This window comes from Pelobates fuscus, chromosome 10, assembly GCF_036172605.1.
Source record: "Pelobates fuscus isolate aPelFus1 chromosome 10, aPelFus1.pri, whole genome shotgun sequence".
In the NCBI taxonomy this organism is placed as follows: domain Eukaryota; kingdom Metazoa; phylum Chordata; class Amphibia; order Anura; family Pelobatidae; genus Pelobates; species Pelobates fuscus.
In genome coordinates this window covers 41162888-41176490 of record NC_086326.1, presented here as the reverse complement: position 1 = coordinate 41176490, position 13603 = coordinate 41162888, and the positions used below count along the sequence as shown (strand labels likewise).

Genomic DNA, 13603 nt, shown 5'->3' with positions numbered 1-13603 from the left:
ATAACTAAATACATTTAATGTAATGTAATTCAATGGCCCCAGTGCCAGATGGTATTCTCCCAGGATACATAGGGAGCTTAGTGTATATCAAAATCACTTGTTTTAATCTGCCAGGACCCTTTTCTGTCACCTTGAAAAAGAAATTTAAATCACAGCCCAGAAATGAACGATTTGTGAATTTGGCATCTGTGGTATTAAGGAAATCGCTGTGAACAATTGCGTTATGCAAGAGAGATCATGCCTGTATAAGTTAATTGCATTCTACGAGGAAGTTAGTAGAAAAAAGTTCAGGGTGTGGCAGTGGAGAGACTACAATTCCATACAAAAGGTTATCTTAAACATCAAACCTTTTTTCGATAAAAGAAACCATTTGTTCTTGAGCTGAATGCGACTTAGAAGAAGGGTGCATGAAACTTAGTTAATGGAGTATTTCTATGCTTGAAAAAGTTATTTTATGGAGTAACTTAAAATATTACTTCTCAACAGAGGCATTTGGATAAGCTTGGAGACTGGGTAGACTGGGGTAAGATTCATATGATACAAAATGCAAATAAATGTAAATAAATGCAGGTATCCATTATGGGATAAGGAATTCCTTAGCAACATACACCTTAAAGAGACACTATAGTCACCAAATCAACTTTAGCTTAATGAAGCAGTTTTTGTATATAGATCATGCCTCAGAAGTTTCACTGCTCAATTTAATGTCATTTAGGAGTTAAATCATACTTGTTTTTTTGTTCATGCAGCCCTAGCTACACCTCCCCTGGTTGTTACTGGCAGCCTGGCAGCCTGCGTGAAAACAAAATGGTTTCATTTTCAATCAGATGTTAACATATTAACATTTTTTAATCTCCCATTATTGCGACATCTTTCTTGTTCTTTGCATATTTTGAAGTTGAAAGCCCCACTTGGTGTAGGGTGGTCCAAGAATGGAGTTGAAGGGACATATGACCCCCTCTTCCTTCTACAGATCCTGGAGCTTCATCCAACACTAGCCCATGTCACTGCTCTACTTAGATGTAAGAAAGGGCTTGAAAACCTGAGTGTCATGTCCTGCTCTGTTCTGTGGAGATGTCTGGCCTTGGCTTCTGGTATCCAGTACTCTTGTTACAATTCTTGTTTAGTTTTTCTTGTTTTTTTGGTTTTCTAGTCTGTCTGGTTTTCTTTATGCTGGGATTTTTGGGTTCATTCCTATAGTCCGTTCCTGGATTTCCCAGTCTCTTGGATTCATTTAAATGTTTGTTTTATTTGCCACACCCGTTTGTTTTCCCATCATTCCTCTCTGTTTCAGTGTTCCTGCAGGCAGCTCCTCAAGGCTTCTGCCCTTTCTTGCAGGTAAGTGCTATATGTGTCTTTTGGTTGTTTTAGCATACATTAGGCAGTGTAGGACCTGCCAGATATAGGGTACATTTGGCGTTGTTGGCAGGCTTATGCAATGTATGATCATATAGTGTGACTAAATCCCCATGATTTCCATATGTAGTACTTAGTTATTTCTCCTCTTGTTTTGCCTATGTTATCTTGTCTTGTTTTAGTTTGTATACCCAGCCCATGTACAGTCCTGTCCAGTCATGCCCATGTTATGTTCATGTTTTCCTCATGCCTTGTGTATATGTTCTGGGTCTAGCTTACTATCCTTCTCTGGTTCTGGGTTCTCCTAGTTTTGTCTTGTTTTCATGTTTGGTGCCTATCTCTAGTCTTGCCTTGCTTCTAGTACTGGATACAATCTTGCTGCAGAGCCTCCCTATTAAGCTCCTGGGAGGTCTGCTTAATTTCCATGTTCCTAGTTCCTGGTATCCGCTGAAGCTGATTCAGAGTCTTGGTGTGTGGCTGCACGAACGCTGGTGCTCAACACCAGGGGGCGTGCAGTTACCCTGCACCAGACCCTGCTAATCCACCTCCACGCTGTGACTCCTACTCTGAACATCAGGCATACTGGGTCCCGGTTCTGCACCGCCGCCCGGACAGTGTCTGGGTCCCGGGTCCCGGGCACCAGACCACCACCCTGACACTGAGTTTGTTTAATTTAGAAGATACATCTTAGTTGGTTTAAAATATACTTATATAAATTTATACGAGGCCAGTACAAACAGATTTCCTGTAACCTGTTATTTTTTTAAATAACTGTCCAAAGTACAATAGACCTTTAAAACTTTAAAACTGGAAGATAGGAGATTTGGGGTTACATAGTTACATAGTTGTCCAGGCTGAAAAAAAATACTAAAGTCCATCTTTATTTACAGAAACAACAAAAATAGAATTGTCTGCCTCCTGAAGCCGTTTTAAAATATTTTGTAGATATTTTAGAAAACGAGCTGTATGTTTTTTGAAATAACAGAATATTCAAACAATTTATCACTAACATGCGTGGGAACAGCTTGTTAGTCCGAGGAGAAAATGGATTGTCATTTTGGAGTCACGGTGTACTTTTATTCCCATTGAGAAACTACACCCAGAAATCACTTTAAACTGGGGTGTTTGCTTTCTTTTGAATCAACAGCAAATCTATAAATATTTTTATATAAATTTCATGTACAAGTTCCTTCACTCTATATATCTGATTTTTAATAGCTTTTAGATTTTTGACATGCAGGAGTTTGTAAAACAAGCAGGGTTACAAACTTTAATTATCCCTACTAAGACGTCAGAAACAAAAGTAACTATACGTTTATTTGGAAGAGATGTATATGAAAATATAAGAATTAACAGCACAAATGTTTCCACATCACTCAGAGCAAGGAAATACAACACACATTTTACAAGCTGGTCGTGAATAGGAGGTTGGAGGGTAAATAAAACTGGGGAAAAAACCCTCAATCAATTCTGGAGATTTATTAATTCTCTAACACACATCTTCAACTGCTCGCTCTCCTCTGGCATCGTCCCTGCTGACCTTAAACATGCCACTGTAGTACCTATACTAAAAAAACCATCCCTCGACCCATCCACCCCCTCTAACTACCATCCCATATCCCTGCTCCCTTTTTCCTCAAAGCTTCTGGAAAGACTTGTCTTTACCCGTGTGTCTCATTTCCTCAATTCCAATTCTCTCCTTGACCCTCTTCAATCTGGCTTCCGCCCTCTCCACTCTACAGAGACTGCCCTTATCAAAGTTACTAACGACCTAATCGCAGCTAAATCCAAAGGCCACTACTCCATACTAATTCTTCTTGACCTCTCAGCGGCCTTTGACACCGTTGATCATGCTCTCCTTCTTCAAACTCTTCAATCGCTTGGTCTCTGTGACTCTGTCCTCTCATGGTTTTCCTCTTATCTCTCCCAACGCTCATTCAGTGTCTCCTTTTCTAATGATACCTCCTCCCCTTGCCCTGTCTCAGTTGGAGTTCCCCAAGGCTCCGTCCTTGGTCCCCTTCTATTTTCTCTTTATACTGCCTCTCTTGGCAAACTTATAACCTCTTTTGGATTTCACTACCACCTGTATGCTGATGACACCCAACTATATCTCTCCTCCCCGGACCTCTCCCCTGCCGTCCTGCAACGTGTCACTGCTTGCCTTTCTTCCATCTCTGACTGGATGTCCTCCCGCTTTCTGAAACTCAATCTCTCAAAAACTGAGCTCCTTGTCTTTCCTCCTCCTAATACTGATCCTCCTCTTTCGCTCTCCCTCCAAGTTTGTGGTACCAACATAAGTCCATCCTTGCAAGCGCGCTGTCTTGGCGTCATACTTGACTCTGGTCTCACCTTTGAGCCTCACATCCAGCATGTTGCCAAATCCTGTAGATTCCATCTTAAAAACATAGCCCGCATCCGCCCCTTTCTCGCACCAGATACTACCAAGGAGCTTGTCCATGCTCTAGTAATTTCCCGCATGGATTATTGTAACCCTCTCCTGATTGGTCTCCCCAATAGCCGTACTGCACCCTTACAGTCCGTAATGAATGCTGCTGCTAGATTGATTTTCCTCTCTAGTCGTTTCTCTCACACCTCACCCCTCTGCCAGTCCTTACATTGGCTTCCTGTATGCTATAGGAGTCAATTCAAGGTACTAACTCACACCTATAAAGCACTGAACAACTCTAGCCCCTCTTATATCTCCTCACAGATCCATAGGTATGTCCCTTCTCGGTCTCTCCGTTCTGCCCGTGACCACCTCCTGTCCGTTGTCCGCACTCGTACGGCCAACTCGCGCTTGCAGGACTTCTCGCGGGCGGCTCCCTTCCTATGGAATAGCCTGCCTACCGCCATCAGACTCTCCCCTAGTCTTGCATCTTTTAAGAAGTGCCTTAAAACCCATCTCTTTAGGAAAGCTTATGGCCTCCAAGACTAACCCTTACCTCACATACCTGTCTCTTGCCCTCTCCTAAAGGGCAGCCCACCTTATTTGATTGTAAATTCCTGTCCTAATGTGTTTTACACCCCACCTCCTATAGAATGTAAGCTCGTTTGAGCAGGCTCCTCTTCAACCTATTGTTCCTGTAAGTTTATTTGTAATTGTCCTATTTATAGTTAAATCCCCCTCTCATAATATTGTAAAGCGCTACGGAATCTGTTGGCGCTATATAAATGGCAATAATAAATAAATAATAAATAATAATCAGGTGTTCCAGGTAATAGTGCGAGAATAATAAATGCTAGGCTATCGATAATTAACCTACAAACAGTTCTTAAATTGTGTACTGATGCTCCCCATTAAATTAATACAGGTCTATGGGTTATAATAGATTTGAAGGTATACTGACAGTATCCAGAAGAGATGATAGATTGCTGGTTGTATTAACGGTAAGAAGCAAGACAGATAGTTAGATATGTGGAAAATGGTTATGAAATGACAGTTATTGAAATTGAAAAAGCAAAACATAAAAAAGATGTGTTCAAAATAAAAAAACTAAGCCCATTAAAAAAAGTTTACTATTATTAATATAAAATGTTTTTGAAATAAGTATGAAGCAAACATAAATTTAAAGTGTTTTCAAGGCTGAGATCAGTGGATATTGGGACACAATCGAAGGCCAGCTCGAAGAATTTCATTCATTTATTTCTATGTTTCTATCACCTCTCCTGGAATACGATACAGAGATATGGTTTGCTTGGCCCTGTATATTAAATTACATAATGCTCTCCTCTGCTATTTTGACTTGTGGCCAACATGGTACCATGGTTCTGGGATCCAACACTTGGGGGGATCCCCCCAGTTCAAGAATTACCTGTTCTAGAATTACCATTATTATCTGCTAGGAGACTTGTTTATGATGTCATGCTTTTGTCTTGCTAAGCAACAACAAAAAAACAAACAAACAAACAATCACACAATATTCAGGAATACTGGGTCACTCACCACTTAAACATTTTTTGCAGCAGTGCTGAGATCTGGGGTGTTTGTACTCATCCCCAGCACACAAGACATCCTCCACGTATCTCTCACTGCGGATGTGTGCCCTGAATCCCATTGGTTCTCCACGCAACAGCAAAGCAGCTTCTAGAGGGATATCCGTACTTTGGGAGGCTACGACCAGTGAGAAGCATAATAAAACCTACAATATACAGATAATAAAGCATGAGAAGCATACACAATGAACCTTCCTGCTTAAACCCAGCATTCTCCTGGCCATATATGACTTGGCCTGTGTATATGTTGAGGTGCCAGCCGGTTTCTTACTTAGAGCAATGTCAATCAAGTTCTGACACAATTTTGCTGCCCCAGTTTCTACCTGTCTTCAACGCTGAATCATTCAAGTCTATGTATAAACTAACGTCTCCACCTGTTCATGACTGTTTTGTCTGTGCCTTTATATGATTGTTTCAGTTGTTGTTCTGATCTATTTCTGTCCTGGCCTTTCCCGTCCTGGTTAAACTAGTTACTGTCTTGTTCCTGAACAGCTATCACTTTGCTTAGCATGTAGGCCATCATCAAAGCCCCAATGGCCATCATTACCCCAAGAACTCGATCTCTAGATAAAGGTAGTTCCTAGGATGAATGTTCAGTCGTTACTATGACCTTAATTTTATATTTTTGATAAGCTATATGTTGCACTCTTGCACTTGCATGAGAATTCTACATTGATTCAGAGCTAGGAGTTACGACAACAAAGATGGTGGCACCTGCGAGGGAGAACTTTGGGTAAGTATATCTACCTTTACTTCTCTCCTCAGCTAACACAATACAAGTCAGTTTATCACCTTTAGGGTTTTATTAGCACTATTGAAAGACTTCTAAAGATGAAAAAACTGCTTTAATTTTTGTAGCTTTTTTTTATCATCAGTTATACTGCAGTTGAAGTTAGTAATTTTGTTAACATTCTAATCAAAGTCTTATTACCGTATGTCATTAAGCTAATGCCATGCACATAATTTGTATCTTTAACGAAAACTGTTTAAGGAACACTCCAGGCACCATGACAACATTGTCCCCTTAAAGGGTTAAACCGTTAACTATTGTAATAACCCCAAAGCTGTGTAGACAGCAACTGTCCACTCTGTCCCTCTTCATCCTCCCAGGTCTTAGGGTTCTATGCAGAGTCATTGGACTGGGTGCCAGTAATAGGTTGAGAGCTTCAGCAGACACCCTCAGTCTATACCTAGCTTCTCATTAAACAAACGACATGGGAAATATACATACCTGCACAGCTTTGGGGCTAAAATGTTTGCAAATAGTTTAATCCCTTAAGCTAAGACAGCATTAAGGGCCTTTAAGTACCATTACAACTTTATTGATATATTGACATATTGGCCTACAAATTAAAGGGACACTCCAGGCACCCAGACCACTTCGGCCCATTGGAGTGGTCTGGGTGCCAACTCCCCCTACTCTTAATCCTGCAACTGTAATTATTGCAGTTTTTTTTATAAACTGCAATAATTACCTTGCAGGGTTAACTCCACCTCTAGTGGCTGTCTACTAGACAGCCACTAGAGGGCACTTCCGGGTTTATAGCACTGAAAACCTGTGCTAGAGCGTCGCTGGACATCTTCACGCTGTGTGAGGACCTCCAGCATCGCTCATTTCCCCATAGGAAAGCATTGAAAATGCTTTTCAATGCTTTCCTATGGGGAGCACTAATGCGCATGTGCGGCATTGCCGCGCATGCGCATTAGGTCTCCCCGGCTGGTGGGTGGGATCAGTCTCGCCCACCGGCCGACGCAATCACAGGGAGGAGCGGCGGCGGAGGAAGAAGCAGCGATGTGGGACATGTCGCTGCCTCAGGTAAGTGACTGAAGGGGTTTTCACCCCTTCAGCAACCGGGGATTGGGGAGTGGGAGGGAGAGGGGGACCTGCAGTGCCAGGAAAATGGATTGTTTTCCTGGCACTGGAGTTTCCCTTTAACCATAACATATACTAATCATTATCAACTGTCCATCCATCCTACTAACCATTCATCCATCCAACTATCCACCCATTCATGAATCCACCCAGCCATCCATTTATAAATCGATCCAACAATGCATTATTTCATCCATCCTACCATTTAACCATCCACCCATCCAATGATCCATTCATGCATCCTTCCAACCAACCAACCAACCATCCATCCATCCATCCAACCAACCATCTATCTATTATTCCATTCAGCTTTCCACCCATCCATCCAACCAAACAACCATCCATTATTCCATTATTCCATCCATCCATCCATTATTCCATCCATCCATCCATCCAACCATCCATTATTCCATCCATTCAACCATCCATTATTCCATCCAACCATCCATCCATGCATTCAACCATCCAACCATCCATCCTACCATTCAACCATCTATCCACCCATCCATCCATCCATGGCAAGCCACTGGATTCATCATGAAGAACCCTAGCAGGTGATTCTGCTTTTTTATATATATTTAATATCATTACTGTGTATATAGACACCAGGCCAATATCTTATGCCGTATTTAATATCAGAATATATTAATCAGTTCCATACATTGTAGCAGAATGTAGAATATCTTTTTACTTGCTCACTTTAAAACACACTTTTACCAGTTCACAGGTTATTTTTTCCTCTTTGTGGGGATTTTGTTAAGTCGGGCAGCCGCAATAATCAGTCATTTAGTTTCCATTGCTGTATTATTTTCTTTGATAGGGTCTGGGCTATACTTTGCAAGTTTGCATTCCTAACAGCTATTAAATAATGCATAATACACACATAAAAAAAACGTATCCACCTCCTTGACTATTTATGACCCATTATAAGAGGGGTTTTAAAGCCGTAGCAATGTGACTCTCCAACCTGAAAAAGGGGATCTAATCTCATCACACCCAGACATTTGGAAGCTGTTTTCTACTGATATACTATATCATTTGAAACATTATTATGGATCAGAATCCTTTTTTTTATTTAAAAAAAAAACTCGAAAGAAGTTATGCACTATGATCCCTTTTATTTATCTATTTTTTTGCACACCACATGTACATTGAATGTATTTTCTTTGAACTAAATGCACAGTCAGCTGAATTCCCTGCCCGCCGAGATCAGCCGTACCAGCCTTCAATGTAAGCTGACTATTCCTCACACAACCAGCAATTTCCTGTTACAGGAACTTTCCAAATTCATATTGCAACATAGCTGAAGTCTGCCAGCGGAATAAATCGACAGAACAATTCACTAGTATTAGCACTGATACTCTGTGGCAGCCTGAAGTTTGAAAATGAAGCTGGACATTCCAGGGAATCGCTTTAACATGTTACCACAGGGATATTAATAAACTCAGAATTGTAACAAATTAAAATCCAAAAGTCAAAGCTGAGTCTTCACTAGCCTAGCTGTCACCATAACTGAAATGGGAAATGTTTTCAAAGCAGCCATTTTAGCTTCTATTTTACCATTTAAATTTCAATTCACTACAATTCGGTGTTTAACGAATAAAGTAATTTAGCGACACCTACAGCTCCGTAGCGTGGAAAGCCTTGACGTATTGGTCTGTCAGCTAGTTGGAATGAATCCTGCTTTCTCTTTTTATACAACGCTACTGAATATGTTAGATTCCCGCATATCAAAGAACAGCAGTTACAAGGATAAAACCACCTGCAATATATATTCAATGCATAGCTCTTATTATTTATGATAAAGGCAGATAGGGTTTGTGGGTTCAGTCAGTTGAACCCCTCACTTACCATTATCTGTAAGGCCCTCATGATGTCGTTTCGCAGTATTTCACAGTCTCATTGACTGGATAAGGCATCTCCGCTCTACCTTAAAGACATGATCTCGTCCTACAGCCTCACTGTGTGTGTCTCAAACTGTCTACAAGCGCTGCACTCTCAGTCCTGGGTCTTTCGTTTTCCCTATTCAGTTCCTCTTCCTATGTCATCTATGTTAATGTATCTTCCCCTCTCTCCCCCTCTCCCCCTCTCTCCCTCTCTCCCTCTCTCCCTCTCTCCCTCTCTCCCTCTCAATCTCTCTCCCCCTCTCTCCCTCTCAATCACTCTCCTCCTCCCACCCCACCCTCAGTCACTTTGCCACTGTGTGAACTTTTTACTGTTTATACCTCTGACTGTCTCTGTATTTCTGTTTTTTAATTCTGTCCTCTCCCTCTCTATGTCTCTTTCTGTCTCAATCTTTCTTTTTATATCTACCCTTCAGTCTTCTCTTCCTATATATCTATCACTCTTTTCTGTCTCTCTCTTGCTCTCTATGTCAATAGCACTCTCTCTCTCTCTCTCTGTTATCAATCCCTGTCTGTCTGTCTGCCTTGACTCTGTTGGAGTTACTCTGTAAAGTGTAAGATTAAGGAAGTGACGTGTGGAGCCTCTCTCAGGGTGTGATCCGGGAAGGGAGAGGGAGGGCCGTACCTGGAAACATTCAAGCAAATGCCGAGAGCACCTAAACACAGTGTCACTCTATAACTGTAACTAGTTGCTGTTTCCTTGTATCAGCAGAGAGCAATGGTGATAAAAATAGACGAGACACATACAGGGTTATTTACTAACGTGAGATCTGTCTGAAATACAAAGTACATTTTAAATTTGAGGCCAAAATATCTAGACTGGAAAATATGTACAAGTCACCTCTGTTCCAAGTTCAGCTACTCTGGCCTTAAATTTATTGACTGGTTCTCACTTCGAGTAACCCTGAGAACAAGTGAAAAATACGGGGAGTCATTAAAGAGAAGAAGAAATGAAGATGGCGGAAAGAGAGAATGATACAGGTGGAAAGAGACAGGGAGAGAACCAGATGTAAATAGCAGAAAGAGAAGAGGGGGCGATAAAACAGTCGGTGCAGAGAGAAGATAGCAAGGGGTAATATTGAAAGAAGCAGAAAGATGGGACAGTCTGAGGAAGCGAAGCAGATGGACATAAAGAAGAATGAGGAAGAGAGAGATAGATGGACAGACGGAGAACTGGAACGATAGAGAGAAGTGGGGCTTGATCTCTTGACATGCTACAAAAACTCAGAAAGAAAAGAGACAATGAGATAGAGAGTGAAAAGCAGATAAAAAGATCTGGGAAACCACATATGTAGAACCCAACGGAAGAAACAGAGAGAGAGAGAGAGAGAGAGAGTGAGGAAGAAACATGTTTGAGAATCTGGAAGAGAGAGAAAGACAGAGAAATAAGATGAAAGAGATAGAAACCAGACGGGAAAACAGAGATACAAAGAAAAAAAAACACAAAGAGAGAACACGGCGCTATACAAAGGCATGAAAAGTAACCACATTAAAAAAAGTAAAACCCCAAAAATGTAGCAGGTTGAATACAAATTTTTTACGGTATAGAAAGTCTCCACTGTCTTTATTGTGGCTTCAGGATCAATTAATTAATCTTATTGAAATCTGCTGCTATAAAACGGGATCTGCAGGCATGACACTAAGCTTGGACAAGCATCTGGACGATTGGTGGAACCTCGGAGGACATTGGGTTACTTTGTCTACTACAGGCCTTCTTGTTGGTCTGTTTACCTTTAACAGTGTATATTGCTCATGTATTGTTTGAACATCTGTCCTGTCCTTGGTAATCACCAACATTACCTGCCTTGGTCTTACAGTTCTATCCAGACCGTGCCATGCTGTTCAAGTACTTGGGGACATTCTTGAGCAGGGGTCCTCAAACTCCGGCCCCCCAGATGTTACTAAACTACAACTCCCATGATTCTCTGGCTATCTATGTAATTCAAAGAATCATGGGAGTTGTAGTTCAGTAACTTCTGGGGTGCATGAGTTTGAGGACCCCTGCTCTTGAGAGACATCCGAGGGAGTCATTTTTACAAAGGTTTTGTAATTGCACATTATTATGAACTAATATCATGGCCAAGCTCATGCAAACAACATGGTGAAAGCATGTAACAAACCATAGCTCTTATATTTATCTAGATTACATTACTAGGTGGGGTCTTCTTAGAATGGGGGGGGGGAGGGGTTGAGAAAAGATGGTCAAGACAAGAAGAGACTATGTACATGACTTCCTTGCAATGTACAAGATTGCTTATCTTGTGATTTAGCTAATTAACACTTTCATGTATCACTGCACATTATTGTATCTTGCCACGTTTATTAATGCTTCACTTTAACTATTATCACTGGGTCCAATATAGCCTATTATTGAATCCTCTGATGAAGTGAGACTTACCCTCATGAAACGCGTAAGGCTATGGACACACAAAACTCTATTGAGAACTTGGATTCACCACTTTTGTTGTTGGACGTTACCACAGCAACGCCATACGTACACTAGTCGATTGAGGTCCTCGCACTAACAGCTACTGAGGATCAGCTCTCTCCGAGATCACAATTGGGAGTGAGGCTTCGGGTTGAACGCTGGTTGAAATGCACGCCGACCTGATCGGCTGATACCACACAGCGAGGACTGCAGCTCCCATTAACTACATCCACCAGGAGAATTATTGATGCAGCATCTGTACATACCACATTGAGCCACTGTTGGTATTATTCTATCAATTTTATTCTATTTGATTTTACCATTCAACGTGTTTGAATTTACTCTACTTTACTCTACTTTACTCTACTTTATTATAAAAAGACTAATTGATTTTTTTTTTTTTATTCTTTATTTTATTTGTGCAAGGTTTTAACACATCAGGCGTACAATGCCACAACAGCTAGGGTAAGCAGTTATTCCGACATAGTGTTACAACAGTTAGGCATTAGAAGATACTGCACAATTTTTATATATCTTATTGTCGCTGGTTAGGTCTAACTATATAACATGAAATGACATGAGGCTAATTCTAGAGATTGAAACGTTGCTAATATGATTTGCGGTACTAACACAGCTTGGTTGAGCATTCATTCTTACATAGTGTTATGTTTGCTAGACATTAAATGTTACTGCATATTTTCATGCATATTTTGCGCTTTTGTTAAAGCTTAAGCGAAACATGCGTTATAACTTATGTATTACTTTGCTTAATTAAATAGCGTTACCAAGAGTATTAATCATGCTGAAACAGTAGACAAACAGGGTTAAATTCCTACTGGAGCTGCAATCATAGTCCTTGAAACCTGTAGGGCTTGTGATAAGGGGTGCAATAAAAGAAAATTAAAAGGAAAATATATATGGCAAGACTAGTATCTATGCCCCTGTGCTACCTGTTTTGGCCCTCAAGGGTTAAAGAGCGAAGCTCCATGAGACTATAGGATGAGTTGGGCTTAATGACAGGGATGTCAACTGATGCAGTGTGAAGGACGCTGCTATAATGGCATTGTGGTCAAAGCATATATATCAGACATGAAGCATAAGTTGTTCCTCTGATCGTCCTTGTATGCCAGGAGGACATCATATATTGTGGGTACCGCAAGTGTCAGTTGCGTGGTGCAGGGTGTGAACAACGGCTACTCAGTCCTCGTGGCACTCGTGTCTCGGACAGCCCACTCGATTCCATCCCTCATAGCTTCACCCGACTCCCCTCGCCGGGTGGCCTACGGTGTAGGCAGAGATTTTGCTAGAGGGAGCGCTGGGGCGGCGTTGTGAGGGGGTCTCCACCCGGAACTGGGCCCATGTGGTGTCTAGTGCCTCCGTTTCGCTCGCCTGATGGCGCAGAGTGCCCAGGTCCTTCCCGTGTGGGTTGTAATGATGGGTCCCCTTCCGAGTAACGGCGGGCGGGCACTGGAATGGCTTTGTTGAGCCCTGGTTGTTTTTTGGCCCAGGTTGGGATAGCGGTGGAGGGAAGTGCACTTGCCTACCCTCGGTGTTCGTAGGGGACCCGCTCATTCCACGTGGTTCAGCTTGATGGATAGAAGTCCTTTGTTGAGAAGCTGAAGCTGCTGCTGCTGCACGTGCTTCCAATTTTGCCCAGAAGCTGGTGAATATTGCCTCCAGTCTCTCCAGGGAGTGCTTGACAGAGAAGCTGGGGCCAGTGCTGGTAGGTAGTTCAGTCAGTTCTGCTGGAGAATGTGTGTCCGCCATTTTGGAGGTTCCTGTCGCGTAGGTTCTCTTATCGGACCACAGGGTTTAGCTGTAGCAGTCCAGTGGGGACCGGGATAACCCCCACCGGTCCAAAGGGGGGGGGGGGGGAGCGATTTGAAGCAGGTCTTTTCAGCAACCATGAGAGCGGGGAAATCGGCCGCCTTTCCCCCCCACCTGGTCACTTGAAGGCCGCAATTCTTCTCCGTGGGCCCTCTGCGTCTCCGGAGCTTAAGAGTGGAGTCACTATGTGCAGCAACTCGTCCCCTGGCAGGATTATGAGTG

The 13603-nt window shown here is 42.1% G+C and overlaps 1 protein-coding gene across 3 annotated transcripts in view; it reads right to left on the bottom strand.

The window, feature by feature from the left end:
• LOC134575555 (tumor necrosis factor receptor superfamily member 1A-like) overlaps nt 1–9336 on the bottom strand; it is a 486416-nt gene extending 477080 nt beyond the window's left edge. For all 3 annotated transcript variants that reach the window (XR_010085691.1, XM_063434852.1, XM_063434853.1), the window contains exons 1-2: nt 9074–9336; nt 5300–5495 (exon numbers count right to left, since the gene is read on the bottom strand). Coding sequence is in view for 2 of the 3 variants with exons in the window: in XM_063434852.1 (XP_063290922.1) it covers nt 5300–5495; nt 9074–9094 (217 nt within the window). In the remaining variant the exon portion in view is untranslated. The remainder of the gene's footprint in view (nt 1–5299; nt 5496–9073) is intronic.
• Between the last annotated feature and the right edge of the window lie 4267 nt (nt 9337–13603).